Source organism: Chenopodium quinoa, unplaced genomic scaffold (genome assembly GCF_001683475.1).
Source record: "Chenopodium quinoa cultivar QQ74 unplaced genomic scaffold, ASM168347v1, whole genome shotgun sequence".
Taxonomy (NCBI): Eukaryota; Viridiplantae; Streptophyta; class Magnoliopsida; order Caryophyllales; family Amaranthaceae; genus Chenopodium; species Chenopodium quinoa.
In genome coordinates, this window is record NW_018743397.1 from 661,731 (window position 1) to 681,029 (window position 19,299).

At 32.0% G+C, this 19,299-nt stretch overlaps 1 protein-coding gene across 1 annotated transcript; it reads right to left on the bottom strand.

The window, feature by feature from the left end:
* Window positions 1–6,814: 6,814 nt before the first annotated feature.
* Window positions 6,815–17,479, bottom strand: LOC110738895. Its single transcript, XM_021919351.1, has 20 exons — window positions 17,175–17,479; window positions 16,889–16,973; window positions 16,245–16,347; window positions 15,991–16,075; window positions 15,269–15,355; window positions 15,076–15,164; window positions 14,728–14,800; window positions 14,536–14,638; window positions 14,198–14,414; window positions 13,572–13,630; window positions 12,944–13,062; window positions 12,357–12,811; window positions 12,192–12,273; window positions 11,929–12,105; window positions 11,803–11,856; window positions 10,942–11,034; window positions 10,794–10,859; window positions 9,977–10,023; window positions 8,069–8,764; window positions 6,815–7,508 (listed from the first exon to the last, which is right to left on the bottom strand). The coding sequence occupies exons 1-20, from the start codon at window positions 17,295–17,297 to the stop codon at window positions 7,121–7,123; spliced, it is 3,201 nt and encodes a 1,066-aa protein (XP_021775043.1). The 5' UTR covers window positions 17,298–17,479; the 3' UTR covers window positions 6,815–7,120.
* Between the last annotated feature and the right edge of the window lie 1,820 nt (window positions 17,480–19,299).

Genomic DNA, 19,299 nt, shown 5'->3' on the forward strand with positions numbered 1-19,299 from the left:
CTATCTCAATAATTACTATACAAATATATTAACAATATCAAGCGAGATACGAATCTAATTTATTTATTGCATTAAATAATGTACAATTTTTGGATGCGTATCTTATATGATCATGTATTTAAAGTCAAATTTTCCACAAATAGGGTAATAATTTGCTTTCTCATTCTAAGCATTTAAGATAAGGATTTGTTGAATGTGTTTTGAGTATCATCATCCAAATTTTTTTATGTAATTAATATTTAGATGTGAAATCCATATTTAATTTATTTCATTATGAAAATTAATAAATGGTGAAATTGTGACCTAGTGAAAATTTGAACAATACTTTACCTAAGACCAATGTAATAGGCACATAATTCGAAAAAGTGTATAAAATTTTTAGATATATATAAAGGCTTGGTAAGAACAATATTTGGTTTCAGGTGTTGCCACTTAGCAAATCATATATACGGGCCTGTTCTTTGTCTACCTTATTTGAACTTATTTCGAGTTCAATAAATTCAAATAATTTCGTATAAGTTCTAACAAAAGGTTACCAAAACTTCAAATTACAACTAAAATAAGCTTTAATAAAGCATAAGTTCAAATATATTCTAATAAGTTAATATAAGTAATAAGTGTAATCAGGTGAATAGAATACACAATTTTTTTACACAAATTTAAATAATTAATGCACAAAGGTACTCGTAGATGTTTAAACTATTTTAAACATTTTTATTCTTATTAAGGACTCATTAAGGTCTTTTTTCGTTCACCTAGCTAGTTCAGATTAGATAATTTCAAATTGACAAAATTAACAATAAAAGTTCATATAAGTTCTTATCCAATTTAAATTTCAATTAAAATAATAAGCTCTTACAAATTATACAAGTATTAAATTTCTGAATAAAGTAAAAATAGGTTTAGATAGATTAATTCAAATAAATAAAATTAAAAAAATAAATAATAAAAAAAACCCAAGTAAATTGAACACAATGTGTAAGAAAATGATTGGTCTTTGTAGCTAAGTCATAGGGTCGGGCTTCTACCAACCCATGTATGGATCTTTGAATTCACAAATTATACACTTTGATTACTAAAACAACAATCATATTCTATAGGTATTTGTTAGTTTCTTTTTCATATGAATGACTAAGAGTCAGTAAAAAAATAGATTAAAATCCTTAAAATCTAATACGGATTACTTGTAATTTAATTATAGGACCATGGCCAAAATCAACTAGGTCAAATCAGCCAAAATCAACTAGGTCAAATCTCACATACAAGTATTAATTACATAGCACGTTAACTAATTAATTAATCCAATAAGAAAAGTGACAAATATACACAAATTATAAAGAGCATGATGTTAATGACAATCCATAAAATCCAATATAGTTGCATGAGGGAAATTATATTGCATGCGTGGCAAGTGAAGATTGGACAATGACGGATGATAAAGTAGCATTGCTTGACACTAAACATATTTCATGCCACATGTTAATGGAGGTCCCAAATTCCCCTGCTTTTTATTTTATTATGGGGTTAAATATAAAAAAATAAAATTATACAATCATAAGAGTATAAAATTAAAGTGGGTTCTTTATCATTTTATTATTTTCTGGTATTCATCATTATTTTTATTTTAAACTGATTTTCATATATTAAATTTAAGGTAAGTTGGTAAGAGTTGTCGTTTTCGACTGCAAAATTAATATTTCTTGAGAAGGGCATCAAATGCTAGAATAATTCAGTCATTTAACTTTTGTTTGTAACGTTGCGTTTGTGCAAACAAATTAAAAGGAGTTACGTTGTCAAGAGTTTCTCTTCTTCGAGTTTATCTTGTCCTTGTACGACGAATTTTGTGTGCGTTTGCGTAGGGTTTCTAATGTCGGATTCTATTCTATCATTTAATTTTAAGCCCATCCTAGTTAGTTAAAGTTTTGGATAGTATCAACTCCCGAGATTAAATTATGTTTACGACATTTACTTTTGATTTTTACTAACGTATTGGACTAATTGATTATATTTATTAAATGTATTTTCTGTTAGGAGATATAAAACGGATAGATATGGACCTTAATGATTGTATATTTGTATCTTGCATAATTTTGAAGTGTTTAAAAGTTATTAGGCAAATAAAAGGCAATGTATTATTTTCTACCGTTATATAATTTACTTGTTCAATAGTACGTCCATCATCTCACTTATTTGGGAATAAGCAAACATAATACTCATATAGAATATAGATCATCAATTTAAGTATTATGTTCGTGATTCGCATTAATCACATAAATATGTAAAGCATGATATAATTTTGCGTAAGCTAAACATAGAGTATTTTTGTGATATACTATGTATTATTTAATTAATACAATAAAAAGTAATTTCATAAGCAAGAAGTAGGAACAATGTATATCTTTCCAATAGGTACGAGCTACGTATATATGAAAATGATGTAGCGACATGTCACCATCAAATGAATAATGATTAATGACTCCTGACAAAGTGTATAATCTATATATTACTCCGTATTACTACACTACAATTATGTCATCGAAGAAAATACACACACTCGCATAATCTAAGCCAACACACAAAAATAATCTATTAGCAAGACTACAACTCGTATTTCGCACGAGCTTATAAATTAGTTTCTATTATTCTTTCGTAGTCTTACATTCATTCTCATCACCCAAAAAAGAAAAATGAAGTCTCATGTTGGAACGAAAGAAGTTGGTTAGTCCAACATAACAAAAGCCTTCAACGTCTAGAATTTAATGGGTTACGCAGTCATGAATCATAATGCATGAAGATATATGAAGCCAATTGACAAAGTGGAGTGCATTAGATGCGATGCTCTTCACTTCTCAGACTAAATCTAAGGCTCTAATTAAGCTGCCATTTTATGTTATGTCAGGGAAAAATATGCCATATTGTTACACAAATAATGCTAAAAAGATTAAATTTTTATTTTATGGACAACAACGTTTTTTTTTTCCTTCCTTAGTTTTCGATGTGACCGATAGTTTAATTGAATTGGAAAAATTTAGATTATGAGAAATACTTTGATAAGATTACATTACTTTATTGTAAGTTAACTCTATAAAAATCATACCTGTAATCATCATACTAATTTTCGTATACATTATTATACTAATTTTCATTATATATATTATTATACTAATTTTATTTTAACTTTATCATACTAATTTTCATAGTGGTTAAGCTTTGTATTGATGTGATTTAGGTTAGATTAAATAATTTGAATCGCATAATGGAGTAATAATTTTTAAGGTCGTAATTTTAAATTACTAAGAAAAAAAAAAAACAATAAATAAGTATCATTTGGGTTTATTTAATTTTATACTTTTACCAATTCCTCTTGTGAAGTCAAATACTATGTACTAATTTAATTTCATGCGTTAACTGAATTTTGGTTTGTTGAGACACATACGCCATATTTGACAAAGATTGAGGTGGCTAGTTTCATGCTCTCCACAATTGTATTATTATATTCCTACTTATTTATTCGGTACATTGATTTTGAATAACGATTTGATGGAAATTACGTACTCCGTACTACATTTACATCATTTTTTTTTTGAAAGAACATTTACATCATATAGTACGGGGTATTAATTTATGAGAATTATAACATTGCATTTTATTAATTTAGGTATTGGCTGATAATTAGATTAGACTTCTTCATCTTTATTTGATTTTGTATACGGAATAAATACGTATTTTGCATAAATGTAGTGCGTATCGGGTGGGCAATTATTCTACTATACACTATGTAGCTTTATAATAATCATAATAGTAGATGAAGCCCGTGCAATGCACAGTCTGTTTGAATTAATGTGCTAAAATTGGTTATATATTTAGTTTAAATTCCTAATATCAAAAGATAATATTTTATATTTAATTAATTTAAATTTAAAAATGACATTTGCCAATTTTGCTTACTGGCATTTGAATAATACAATTATAATTTAAATTTTAAAATCTCATTCGCCAATTTTGCTTACGTGAAATTTGAATTATTTAATTATAAAATATTTTAATAATCTCTTATTTAATTAGCTACTACTTAAATTTATAATCTTACATGGCACACTAAGAAAATTAGATCTTATGTGGCTTTCTAAAACTCGAGAAAAAACTCCCTTTTATATATATACAAGTTTTGTGTTCCGTGCGATGCCGAGTTGTTTATTAAATTTTGAGATAAATTTTTAATCTATAAGTCAAATTTCAAAATATATCTATAATACAAAATTAGTTAGAAATGGATGTGCTTTTGTAACGATTTAAACTATGCAGTAGACATATAAATGATTAATAATAATATTGGTATTTTTTTAAGAGTTATAATCTAATTTTTTTCGAATAAAATTATAATTCAATTTATACATATGAAATATTTTAGAGTTATAATCTAATATATTTTTTTTGAATAAAATTATAGTTTAATTTATACCTATGAGATATTGGTATTTTATCGAAAATAAAACTCTCAACTGTACTAACCATTTTATTCCAAAATTCTATCCAAATTTGAAAGAAAATAAAAATCTAAACTAATTAATCTTATGAAGTCTATCTAAGTATATCCAACGTGACACGACACTTGACGAAAAGTTGGAATGTCAAGTGTCGTTGTCTCATGACCTCCCTACAAGTTTAGCTTTATAATTAGGGTAATGTTATATGCACAATGCACCCCTAAATATTTAATATACTTCCTATTTTAACATTAAGTTGGAAATATATTGATAATTTACGAGTAATCAGTGTAATAAATATTTATTTATCGTCAATTCTTTTTATTTTTAGCATCTTATATGTAGTCCTTCGATTATACCATCGGTTGCACTTTTATAGAGTGTAGGAGGAGAGAGAAGATAAAATAAATTTTTTTTTTGAGAGAAAGATAAAATAATATTAAAAATAAAATTGCATCAATTTTGGAGAGAGAAATGCCATAACCTTTGGTAAAAGGTGAGCAAAGAATTAGGGTCTGTTCTCTTATGTTGAAATTCAGTTCAGTTCATCTCCTAATTCCCTTCTCTTGTAAAATATTCATTTCAGTTCAGTTCAGTTCAGCCCTAATTTCCTTCTCTTATAAAATATTCATTTCAGTTCAGCTGAGTTCAGTCAATGAGAACAGACCCTTAGAGTCCGCCACTTGTCCTGCTATAATTGGCTGATAATATTTATTTTTATATATTTTTGTAGTTATTTAGTACAAGTATAATCAAGAAAATAATTATGACCAGGTTAAGTAGTGGGTAATCAATGAGAGTATATGAGCATAGTGGGTATGAGAATTGGCCATAAATGAGATAGGAGAGAGATATGAATTAAATATTTGATGACCAGCATTGACATGGGCAAAAATTCACTATTTGAGGACCAGTCATCTTAACTAAGCAAAATAATTTCTGTAAATCGAGATAAAATAAGTTTTTAAAAATTAAAGTCAAGTAAATTGAACAAACCTCAAGTAATTGTGGACACTTATAACTATGGAGTACTATTTATTTTCAACACTGGCCATCATATTAATAGAGCACCATAATAAAACAAAGACAATTTACATCATATGGAGTACATTTCCAAGATCAGATCATGCCTCCAATATATATACCAATGTTTTTTTCCATTAATTTTTATTAATGAAATTAAGGTGAATTAGATATTAAGGAGTACTCTTAATCTATTCAAAAAAAAAAGGAGTACTCTTAATAATTAATAAAATTGGTTGTCAATTACGCTAATCACGCAGTTTATGAGTATCTTTACGCTAATCATTCATTATATAAGACGCAAGGTTACTACTTTTAACAGTACTCTTAATAATTAAACTATTGATAGCTGCCTACAGTATGTTGTCTTATTGATTCATACACAAACAAAAGGGCGATAGACTTTTGTTTGGCTTTTTTAAGGCACGTGGATTTCCGAGAAGATATATTATATTTTTAATTTAGTCACATCATAAATAATTGGAGTTAAATATTATGATGGATGTATATTAACTCTGATTTTGAAGTAATAATTTACTCTCACGTTTTCCACATGGTTATATTAAATTAATTTTTCTTAAAAAAAAAAAATTAATTTTGTGTTCATATTTATTGAATAGCTCATATTATACTGTGGATGCACCTAGAAGATAACAGCATAATAGCCAATTATAAATAGTGATAATAACAATGAATATACACATAATTTAACAAGAGACATCTCAGTACAACCTCATCCCTAGACTTGTTTTCTTTCATAATCACCACACTAAGAATAAACAACATAAACATTCATAACTCAAGACATGCAATTCATGTTCATAAGCGTTTTCACGAGCTAGCAATCCTTGCATGCATATTTTTATACTCCTGTAACAATTTTACTCTCACAAAAATTACTATATGTCTCATCGATTTTTCCCCACCAATTGCACTCAACCAAAACTTTACTCCGTAGAATATAACTTGAGAGTGTGGGACAAACACTGCAACAACACGCCTCTTAAAGTACTACATAAATTAATGCAAGAAAACTCCAACTAAAAGTTACAAGTACTTTTTTTTGGGTACATGGAAGTTACTAGATATTAAGCGGCTATATCAGATTGATGGTTCATATCCGTGACTTGCTCTCTTGTGAAAAAAGAGTAAACAGAGAGAAAAAGGTATGCATAATTATCACGAAAAAAGATAACACTAGGGAGGTATAACTGAAATTTTGTTATTAAATTTCAGAAGTTGATTTGAGAAAATCCAAACTAAACCCAAATTAACCAATTTATCAGCCAATTCAAGAAAATATGAAGAAAAAAAGAAAAATGTACATTGAAATTGAAATGTAGCATAACAAATTCATTGGTAAAAAACTATTGATATTTTATAATTTACACTAATGGGATATCCTGTTCTGAACCAACATTACAATATTACACTTGATATTTCAGTCTCACAAGATGGAGACCTATTTTCAGCTAACTCAGCCTAATCTTATTCGTCGTAAAAACATACAGACAGACATCGCTACCAGAATAGCAGGAACCACTTGCGAAATTAACTGTTATCATTACAACAAATGAGGCATTGTACAGAGACGTAGTAATAATGTTATGCTATACAGGTGATATAGATAGTAGAAAGTCTGGCTGTGGTCTTTGTAGAGATATCCCACAGAAGGGACACAAGGGATTAGGTAACAGATTAGTTATCATAGGTTTAATGAACGACAAAATGTCAGGGGGATTATTAATCATGGTAAATAATTGGAGAGGTGGCAAATTTGAAGCACGTCTCCGACAACACGTGCAAAACCATAAAGTAGTAAGAGGGCAAACCTTCATAGAGACTGCACAACGAGTGAGTTTATGCTGTTGAGTGGATTCCTGATCATTAGATTTTATGCCTTTGCAGGATGCAAAATCTGGAGATTCGAAAGGAACAGTAGCTGAACAGAAGCTACACTGCTCTTCTTCTAAGTCGTAATCACACATGCTTTGCAGCCTGTTTTAGAATAACTTAGCCCGGTTAGTATGTATACAACAGAAACCGGTATAGCAGGAGTGACTGAGTAAGTGTGACCAAAGAATATACAATCAATTATTGGAAAAGCTAGCATCAGCAGAAAAACGACTAGAGTTTGTTTAAGGAACTGCACATGACCATTAAGCAATAAAACCTATCATTTCCGAGAAAGATACAGTAGTTTCACACTACATGATATTTATTTCCCCCACACCCCTCTTCCCTTTGGTTTGGTGTCTTCTATTTCTACAGCAGTAAGAGCTCAAAAGTTTTAACTGTTTAAGTTCATACGACCACATGGAAGTCATCTAACAGCAAAGGATTACAACGTAGTTACAACTTTAATATACAGACCCAATGCAGGGTGAGGAAAAAAAAAGGAATAAATTCAACCACAGAAAGGATCATAAGCTGCCAGAAATCACTCTAAACATTGTGTAGCATGCATTATGTGCCAAATACTGATTTAAATAGTTTAACTTATGTACTATAATTCAAGTGACAAATTTCAGCAGCTAGTAAAGATGTTGAGAAATTACCTTGCTCCAAGCCCTTCAATTTCAGATACAAGAAGACTTAATTGTTGACTCACACGATCTTGATTTTGCGTGACCCACTTCACCATTTGAGTAATTCCAACAGGATTCCACAATTCAGTCTCTGCTTTCAAGGTCTGATCAGATATACGCGCATAAACAGTAGATAAACTCAAACCCACGAGCCTCTCTCTGAGTTCTTTCTCACTACTTATCATTATGTCCATCCACAGTTTCTTTTCCCCATATATATCAGCTAAGTTAGCTGGTTTGGCACAAACTTTGACAGCCTCAAAATCAATTAATGGTATAACACATCTACATAAAATGTTGAGCAGGTACAACTGCCGAGAACTGATGTTCAACATATATTCAGGCACTTCTAACAAGGTATCGTTGATAGAAGGATCCAGATAATCCTCGAATATTAACTCCAGCCACCTCAGAACTATGTGCTTAATAAATCTAGTTGCAAACGGCTTGAAAGCCGACAAAGCAGCTACAATATCCCAAACAACCAGATGTTTTGTATGACACTCATACTGCTTTAGAGACCACAGCAGCTTGGATCCCCAATATCCTAGCTCTTCTTTGGAAAAACCAGGGATACCTTCAACATCAAGCTCTAAATTTGCAGTTGACAGAATATCGACCTGTTGCCCTCCAATCCAGAAGAATTCAACCCCAGCCCTCTGGGTCCTGCATATCAAAAGCAAGACAAATATTACTGTCCACATGCTCGAGTACTCGACATATACTTCTAATACACTCACACACTACACATACATTAATGCAAGCTTTTCAAATAATCAGCACCAGATTTAGTCACAAGACAGCTTCCAAACACAATTTCTAGTAGTCAGAGCCTCTTCTTGACTTTCTCATACCCCACAAAATGTGAACCCACAAATATTAGAGAACAAAAACTATTTTACAAAATTTTCATGCATTCATTTACAGTTTTGGGTTTTTATTCCACAAGTGTTCCCAACACATGGAAATATCTACCTTTGCAGTGCAAAGCAACTAATTTCTATATCTTTATATTATTTTCAGCGGTGTCAGATACAGAACATTACCACAAGAGTACATGGAATCAGAAGATTACACTTGAATGAATTTACTAGAAACTAGTTATATGCAGACATTAAACCAGATGAGTTAGATGGGTTTAGTACTAAATAAGAATTTACAACGACATGATACCTAGATTGGATGAGTTTCCCCAAGAAGCCTAGGGGCAAAATGGACGGTTGGGTCAAGTTAAAGGAAGATGTCAAAAAGCTCAAACTAGGAAAGTAAGAGCAATAAAGATGGTAAAAAGGTACCTATTCAACATATCACCTGCAAATCTATGTATCTTGCAGGATAATGTTCTTCACAAAGCTAGTGGCATCATACAATAATTTGCAGCAATCATACAAAGGAGATAATATGTTCATAATGTAATAGATTAACCTAAGGAGGGGCAATATAGGTAGTCTAGTATTATTACTTTATTAGGTTAAAAGTCCTTAGTTTAAGTATAAATAGAGAGAGGGGAGAAAGTAAAAGGGAGGCAGGATTTGGGAGTGAACCCTTGAGAGAGAGTTGTGATCTCAAGTCACTATAGAGATTGATAGGCTAAACACCTAAAACTATCGATTGTGTAAACCGTAATTTTATTAATTATAGCCTCAATCTTTCTTCTCTATTTCACTGTTCTATTGCTTTTCTCTGTTATCTGGTTGTGCTTGGCCTGAATCTATCACACATGTGTTGGGTAGGTACTTCACTACCTCTTTACTGTAATGCCAGGTAAGGACTGTCAACGAGTGGTAGCCACTGCCACGACTTTGAGAGTGGAATAGAGAGCAATCATAATAAATCACAAGTTACTCAAAGAAAAATTGAAACAGGTATCAGGAGTACCTTTTCTGGTACATATGATCTAACTGTCCAGCATCAAACCTGCGTGCCTGAAGAGAGGTACAAAGTAATGTTAATCTTTATATATGTACCTTTTCTGGTACATGGTAATTTACTAAACCATGTACACATTATACAAGGACAAGCCACAGTAATTGTAGTCTACAATCATATGTATTAATGTATCACATCTTTCAGATATGCTAACTGTACCAAAAAAAAAAGGTGCCTTACAGCTACTCTATTAATAAGATATAGTCAAGACAGGAAGTAGAATTGAAGCGGGGTAAAGCTTTGTAAAATTTTGTTGGCATAGCAGATACAAGTGATTTTTCAATTGTAAAAGTAAATAGTTATGCAAGACTGCAAGTGATTGATAATATCTGGTCCAATATTGCCCTTCCTTGGGTTAATCTATTACACATACAGAAGGAAAGGAAAAGAAAATAAAAAATTTGCATCCTGGGGGATCAACATATCTCCAAAAAATGGAGTGGAGCATCTTAAACTAGCTTGACTGACGGAAAGGTTTAGCCTGAAGTAGCTTGATTGACTGAATAGTCTAAAGGCCTAAGCTAAAATTCTAAAAAAAAGGGATGAAAGTGAATCAGAATTTCTCATCCAGCTATAGCAAAAACTTTCTCTGCATAAGTGAATGCCAATGGTTTAAGCAACGAATATAGCAAATTAATAACTAAACTGCAAGGTGAGCAACAAACAAGCATTTTAAGAAATTGAACATCAGTAGTTTGTAGAGTGAACTTGTGTATGTATGTGTAACAATATAGCCGTAAAATAACAGGGAGAGAAATCTTCATACCACAGCAAGAGCTAAATTTCCAGGGGAAATTGCCACCCCATAGCACGAGTCTGAAACAGAAGGATGCTGCCCAAAACAGAATAAATGTTTTTAAAATCTCATTTAAGTTCAATACTGATGTCTATAAATCAAGATTGAAAATCCATACATCAGAGGAGCTTCTGATTCCAAGATTGTTTGGTGGAACAGATACTTTAGACAGAGAGCCCTTATGATACACCCATCCATGCATCGAATTATCCTACATTAAAAGCAACAAACAATTTTCTGAATTAAGTTCTCCTACCTTTCAGTAGCATCTTGCATCGATGTGTTGTTTGGACCAACAAGTTAAACAACATCCCTTATAAGTAATAAATCCGTGGAAGTTAAAACTTCACAAAAAGCATGAAATTTAATGAAATAATTTCATCATATATTGTTTGGTCAACACACTAAAAACGGAACGTGCAAAATGACAACCACCCCCCCTTCCCCAACGGCCACAAGCATATGACAAATGAATGGGAAATATTGGTACTTCACGTCCTCTAGAATGGACCTTGATATCAGTTACCAGTGACCAGCCAAACAATACAGACCTATGTTACTTGGACTCGAAGAAGTGTCAAATTAGACACGGGTGTCCAAGCATCGGACTCGCTCCCATTTTCTTGAAAAAAAATTGTGATTTTAGTTAAAAATGAAGTGTCGGTGTCGGTATCCGACAAGTGTCGTGTCGACACGGACACGTGAGGTAAATGAAAGAGTCCGAGTAACATAGATACAGACCATGCAATCCAACAAACATATGAAGCCTAGGAGCAGACAAGTTTTTTCTTCTTTCCACAATTCACATAACCTCATAGGCAATCACTCAACGACAAATTTCATCACAAGTATAGAACAGCATATATGCTTCTTAACACGATTAGGATAACTTGATGAAATCAAGAAAAGAGAGTTAAAAAAGGCTTCCTGAGTAGAAAAAATTAATCATGAATTCATAAGCATTTTATTAAGCCATTACCTGGCTGCAACTATATAAACAGTGTCCATCAAAAGCCCAAGCTAAACCTGTGACCTGAAAGTTGTAAAGCATGAGTAAAATTCTTTCATTTCTTAATGGTGAATTCAATCTAAGGAATAAACTTACAGCTTGGACATGAGCACCACATGATCCAACTTTAATTGTTTTCTTGGCCTTTGTATTACATGTCCATACTTCTAATGACCCCGATCCTTTTCCGACAGCTAACAGAATCTTCCTTGGAGATTGAACTGGAACATACAGAGAAATTACTGACACTAATACATTATCACCAGAGGTAACCTATTAAAAGAGAAGAATCTAGTCAACGTAACGCTCAAGATACAGCTACATTTGTGATCATCAAATGTGGAATTAGTGAAATGTACCTCATTAATTAGAGAGAAGGGAGACTGGCCAGTTTCGGACAACTTTATGATATCACAGACACGTGCACTCCAGATCCTTACACTGAAAAGCCATTCAAATTGCTAATTACATGTACTCATATACAACTATACAAGTAGCTTAATCATGGCGCAAACAGAACCTACCTGCCATCACAACAACCAGAAGCCAGTAGAACCTGCGAATTTGAATCAGAGACAAGAAAGCCCCAGCTCAAGGCAGTGACCCATGCATCATGAGCCTGAATGACTCCCATAAAATCCATGTTTATCGGATCATTACTATAACTATGCTCAACAGAGTAGTATGCTGATCTATGAATCCTCCAGATTGAAATACCTCCAGACTTAGTTCCAACAGCTAATAAACAGGAGCAATCACAAATATTCTTGGGATCCGTTGCAGACAAATGCAGCTGCGGAGACCATGCAACAACAAGCGACGCCAGCATTGAAGAGCGTGAAGCATATTGATGAGCAGTCAAACGATAATTAGAATGATCAATTGGAGTCCTTTTAGAGGAAGTCATTCCATCTTTGGCTACAGAAACATTTTCAGAAGAGGTGTTTACTTTCCCATAGCCACTTCCCTTTAGCACCACCTGCCAAAATATTCAAGTTCATCATTAACTGCAAAACAAACACCTAAAGATGGAAGCTAATATAACTATAATGACTCCATGCTAACATCTAAAATCAAAGAAAATATGAGACTGATAGAAGGAATACAATACCTCTGATGAAACCTGCACATGTAATTGGACAACAGTAACCTTCCATGATTTTTCTTCTGCAATCCACATGGGTGCTAACCTAACGTCACTAGGATTTAATGCCACAGCCTCAGCATCTCCTGATCAAGTGTAGAAAAAACTTAAAAAGTCATTTATGAAAACATAAGAGCGGAGTTGGATTAATTCATAGTCTAATTTTTCAAAGATAAAGCGGTCCATTCCACCCTCCTCCACAGCATCTCCTTAACACTATCTTATGCACATATCTCATAGAATTTTAAAAGTAATAACCTTGTCCAATCCACTAATCCACTATATTATTAACATCTCCTGAATATTTATATGAGCTGTAATTTTACACCTCCTTCAGGATATAACACTACTAAGATACATTGATTCACACATTCACCATAAATATTCTTTCCCTTGAGTCTAGACAACTTTCAATAGTCCATCATCTCATATAGTCACTGCTTAATACGGAGTAGTTAATACCTCACTTAGTCTTCTGAGCGTATTACAATAAACACTTTCACTAGTTATAGCAGAAGTAGATATATGACCAATACAACATTAAATGCCAGTAAGTCCTTAAAATTGACCTGAAGAGTACAAATCATGAACTTACCACTAAATTTGACCAGTAAGCCTTTATTAGAGAAATCCACAAAAACTCCTCCAACCCACCTGCAATATTAATAAACATAAGCAATTTGTTTTACTGACAAAAGTGAGTTGCTTCAGATGAGGTATATGTGACTCGGGACAACATTGAAAGCTCTTATCAGAATTATAGTTTACACAGCAAAATCAAAGACAAATACTGGATAAATGACATATATATGTTGAATTACTTTATAGAGGAATTAAACTGAATTGTTCACGACTATTATAGAAGTTTTTTAACATAGTGTTATCATAGTTAGTTTCTGGTAGTAAACATTCTTCTTACACGTGTAAAATTAAGTTGGAAGTAAATACAGATTACCTAGTTCCAATAATACTATTAAATCATGGTTTTTACTCACCAATCAATTTACATCATAAAAAATACATTAGGCAACTAGGCAAATATAGCTTCACTAACAAGGTCATGGTCACTTACATCCAGTCAGTGTTTAGAAAGCTCCCAGAATATTTGAACTCATAACAAGGGTTCTGAATGGAATTTTGTTTATTGTTGAACAAATAAAGCAAAAAGCACATGTATACATTACCAGAGACATAATTCTAGAGGACACCATCTAATATTACCTATCTCTACTCCAGGCTTCAACTGGTTGCCCAGCTTTTAAAATTTCACCTTGACTATGCTCGGCCAATAATATTTGTTCAGAAAGACGACCCACATTAATCAAAGGACGGACTTCAGGGAAACCGCAGTTCCCATTAGTTGTAGGTATGCCCGGATCATTGGGTTGGTTGGTGCGAAGATTGCTTTCATTATCCATCCTGAGCCACTCTGGTTCTCCTAAGGTAAAGCAATACAGCATTGAGATTCTAAGAGAACATATAAAAATCATTCAGCTTAAATAAATAAATAGTACATTTAACTGTTTTAAGTACAAAATATTAAAAGAAAAAAAAAATACCACTTGTATTAGTTTCATGAAACTGGACAAGGGCCATTGGACCTTCTAAACGCTGCAACGTGCCAACAACCCAGACATTCTGTTCACCATCCATTTTGAAGACCTATACATTCAAAATCTGCATGTAAGCGGTTTCAATTGGTAAGAAGATAATATAATGCAAGGAAAATCACAAATGAAAATGCTGTGCACCTCCACCGAGGAATTCTCTTCCAAATCTGAACTTCGAAAAATGACCGACTCTGCCACAGATTTCACTGCATGACTGTCACAAAGAGAGTCAGCATTTGTAACATCAATCTTTCCTAGATGATTGCAGTCCTTGCTTCAGTAAAGGATCCAATCAATAAAGATCATAAAGACAATACACATGTGGAAGAAATTTGTCCCAAAAAGTAAATTATTAAACAACTTAAATCCCACAAAGAAAATTTCACATTTTAACTGGTCATGCATGAAAGTAGTCTAGGAACAGAAATGAAGAGGAAAAGTAAAGCCAAGGAACAACACTACACCAGACAGAGAGAAAAAGGCACATACTCCCTTTTTCTTTTATGGTGGCTTCTTAAACTGAAATTTGTTTGATGAGCAGCAGTAGTATTTTCAACTCTTGTTCGACCAGCTGAATCCTAGTCAGCATGATGAAAAAGTACACATTGGAAAGATTATAAATGAAACTGTTTTACCAAAAAACAGAAGGAAATCTGATTAAACAAAAGCAAAACTAACTCACATCAAACATGGCCGATGAGGGAGCTTCGGGCTCCCCATAATTGATCTTAGCAAAATATGCATGCATCATGTCTGAGATGTCCATTACCTGGGAAACAATGTCATGAAACAACTTATCTTAAGAGTCCTAAACAATAAGTATTCAAAGAAAGGATCTGGAGACCTCTTAGGGCTGTCACAGACTATCCATTTCCTCCAACTACATCTCATTTAGCAATGAGGATGAATTATGAATATGTTGATCACCTTGTTGCAAGTTTCAAATACAAGGTTGACACTTGACAGGACTAAAATCATGTAAGACCCTAGTAGCCTGGACTGTGATTTTATTTAATTATAATTTATATATATAAAAAAAAAAAAAAAAAATTGAATGGAAATTTTTTATTTGATATAAGTTATCTTGGTAATGACATGCCATTTCCCAGGAACATTGGGCCATGTTGCCATGCCTTCACATGTGCTTGGGAGTGACAGAATTGAGAATTCACGCTTCGTGCTGGTTTGGCCCAATGCCATGAATGGTAGACCTTCTTGCTGTTCTGTCTCTATGAATTTTACTAACCCAATTACCCAGCTGATAAAGTTTTGGAACTCAAATGGTAGACTTTTTTTTTTTTCCCATCTCTTTCTATCTATTCTTTTTTTTAAATAAAGAAAGTCACTCTTTTGCAGCTATATAACTTATCAAGGACAGCCCTTTCAAATTGACTACCAGCATACCTCTATCCAATCAGCTTGGAACTCACAATACGGTTGGCGGTACACCTTCACAAGCCCTTCAGCAGAGCAAACGGCAAGCAAGCATCTGGAACGTGATAAAAACAATTGCCAACAAACACATATGACATCCAATAACCCAAGTTTAAAATAAAAAGTAAAAAATAAAAATAGAAAAAGCCATACATTATCAACACTAAGGATACTGATACAAACATAACCCATTACAAGACAATTAAAATGAAATAGTTTCATACCCATTGTGACGAGTGAATCCAACAGGTGACCATGAAAGTGATCGAACACAAGGCTGACGATCTCGTGATAAACAAGTGGGTAATAAGCAACCAGAGAGCAAATCTGCAAAATTTTATCACAACTTTTTGTAGCATGATACCGAGTGATAAAGACATTGCATTGTTTTTCAAAATCACAGTCCCACAAAAAACACAAACCATCAGACACTCCGTTTATCTTAAATGCATCACTTGAATTTGTACACTATTCATATATTAACTTTGACTCTTATATCTTCTTCTGATTGGACGCCTTAATCCCATAAGTGGGGTCGGCTTCATGAACCAACATAACCAACTCATAATCTTACATCAATCAAAATTTTAACTTTCAATTATGACATGGTCTCAAAGTACTAGAAAAACATAAGCTATATACATAATATAATTCAACCTCAGCTAGTTACTTGGGCTATAGTGGAGTTTTCGAGCTCAACAAATCAAGCAGAGCAAAGCCAAAAGTTATATAGTTCATCATCTTTAATGCAATTTCAGCACTAACATCAAATTTATATATTAATAATTAATTCTATAAGCATAAATAAAATCAAACATATGATTGTTTTACACAATTAGCAATTGAGTATAATTGAAAATGTGATTACCTGCTTTATCAATAACACCAATTGGAAAAGGTTTCCCAGGAGTAAGAGTGATCACACCTCGAGGACTTTGAGGATGTTCCGGATTCTGAAAAATAAGTTCAACCAAATTTCATCAAATTCAACTTTTTTATTTTCAAAAATTTCACCAAAAATAAAATTTTAAAAAAAACGCATATCAGAATAGTGACAATGTCGCCAGTAGCGACGGCAAAACCAAATTTCATCAAATTCAACTTTTTTATTTTCAAGAATTTCACCAAAAATAAAATTTTTAAAAAAAGCATACCAGAATAGTGACAATGTCGCCAGTAGCGACGGCAATTAAGTTATCGTCGGACCAGACGACGGAGTTTGGAAACGACGGCGGGTTAATAAGGGAGGCGACTTGAAAAGGCGTCGCCGGCGACATTTGAATATTGCCGGCGAAGAGAAAATTGGAGGGATCAAATTCCGGCAAAAGGAATAAGAGTAGCAGAGTTTGGTTAAGAGTGAAGTGAAACCCTAGTTCGAAACCTGTGGGAGGCAATTTTGTGTCAGAGAGTTTGGTTGGATCTTCACTTTTTATTTGACTACTGCTACGAATATTGATTTTTTTTAATTAATTTTAAATATTTTTAATTTAGCCTTAAAAAAAAAATATTTTAACCACTAATTAAAAGTTTGTTTTCTTTCAAAAAAATAAATAAAATAAATACAAAAATTAAATAAAAGTTTGTTTGGTACCGCTTTCTGTTTTCAATTTTCTAAAAAAAAAAAACTATGTTTTAGAAATCAAAAACTAGACAACTCAGAAAACGTTATTTTTACTTTTCTGTTGTTAATTTCTATATCATCATGATTTTAATATGTTTGACTAAGTTTTGCTTTATTATGTGACATATATCATATGATTTAAAAACTAAAAAATCAATAAACTACAGCTGTACCAAACGAAAGTCAGTGGTTTATGGTAGCTCACTAAATAGAAGTGGTCAAATTCCTTGTTGATATAGTACTCATATACGGAGTAGATAGTATTATTAATAATAATAAAAAAAGTGTATTTAAGGAATATTGACTTAAAATTTATTATATGCCAAAATTTTGAACATCACTCTTATGAAGGAATTAATCAATTACATACTACTAAAAGCGAATCTGAAGGAACACTTGGCAACATATTATTGTAAAAATTCCCGCCAAAATTACTTTCTAAAAAAATCGTATTATATAAAAATAAAGATTGCATTTAGATTATGACTTATATATATATATATATATATATAGGGGAGGGATCATGTGAGAACCAAGGCTTATATGAGAACCTGGTTAAAATGAGAATCAATCTCATGTCATCCATTTAATTAGATCTGACGGTACACATTTTGCATAGAAAGTGTAATTAATCAGCCCCATTTTGCACGCATTCCAGAAATTGAAGAGAGAGAAAATCTTATGACCCACCACTTTCTATTCTTTCTAGAAATTCTCCCATCTTCCAATTTCTCTTTCCTCCATTACTGAATTCTTTCTGCCATTGAATCAACCATGTCTACCTATCAAAAAAAGCAACCATGTCTAACCTACCTCAAGAATATTGATTTTAGAAGGACGAAAACGAAGAAGAATTATCAATAATCATCCTGAGTAATGGTCTTCCTTCTTCAATTGCGTCAAATGTTTATGGTCTTTTGGTTGGGAAAAGCTCATTCACAATGTCATTAATGGTGGCAAACATCCTTTTATCATTTTGTTAATTTCGTTTTTTTTTTTTGGGATAAAGGTAGTATAAGATTTTTATTTCAATTGATTAGGACAATTAATTTTTGTTTTTTAAGAAAAAAAATGCACATTCATGTAATAAATCTGCGTATTTTGTTTACAAAATTTGCATATTTGATTTTTAATTACTTATTTTATTGTATTAAAGAAATAATTTTTAGATGTTTCAAAAGATGTTATTATTGTTTCAAAAAGACTTGTCGCCGTTTCAATTAAAAAATGTAATGTTACATTGAATTGTGTTGTCAACGTTATGTAAAAATGTAGTTGGTGTACGTTAATGATGTTTCATAAAATATATTAAGTGTTTCAATTTATAATATTAATGTTTCATATATATTATTGCTTGTTTTATATAGTTGGGCTCTATATGTATAAAACTTTATTGATGTTTCAAAAAACATACCTTATGTTTCATTTTATACTACTTATGTTCCATAAAATATATGTATTGTTTCATATACTAATGATATTGTTTTATACATAAAAATCATTGATGTTTCATATAATATTTCATTCGAATATTATTTATATTGTTCCAGAAATATGAACTATTGTCCCATAAATATTATACATTGTTCATACATAAGAATTAGTGTTCCAATTATATGATATGCTATAGTTCTCGAATTTTAATTATGTTGTTCCAT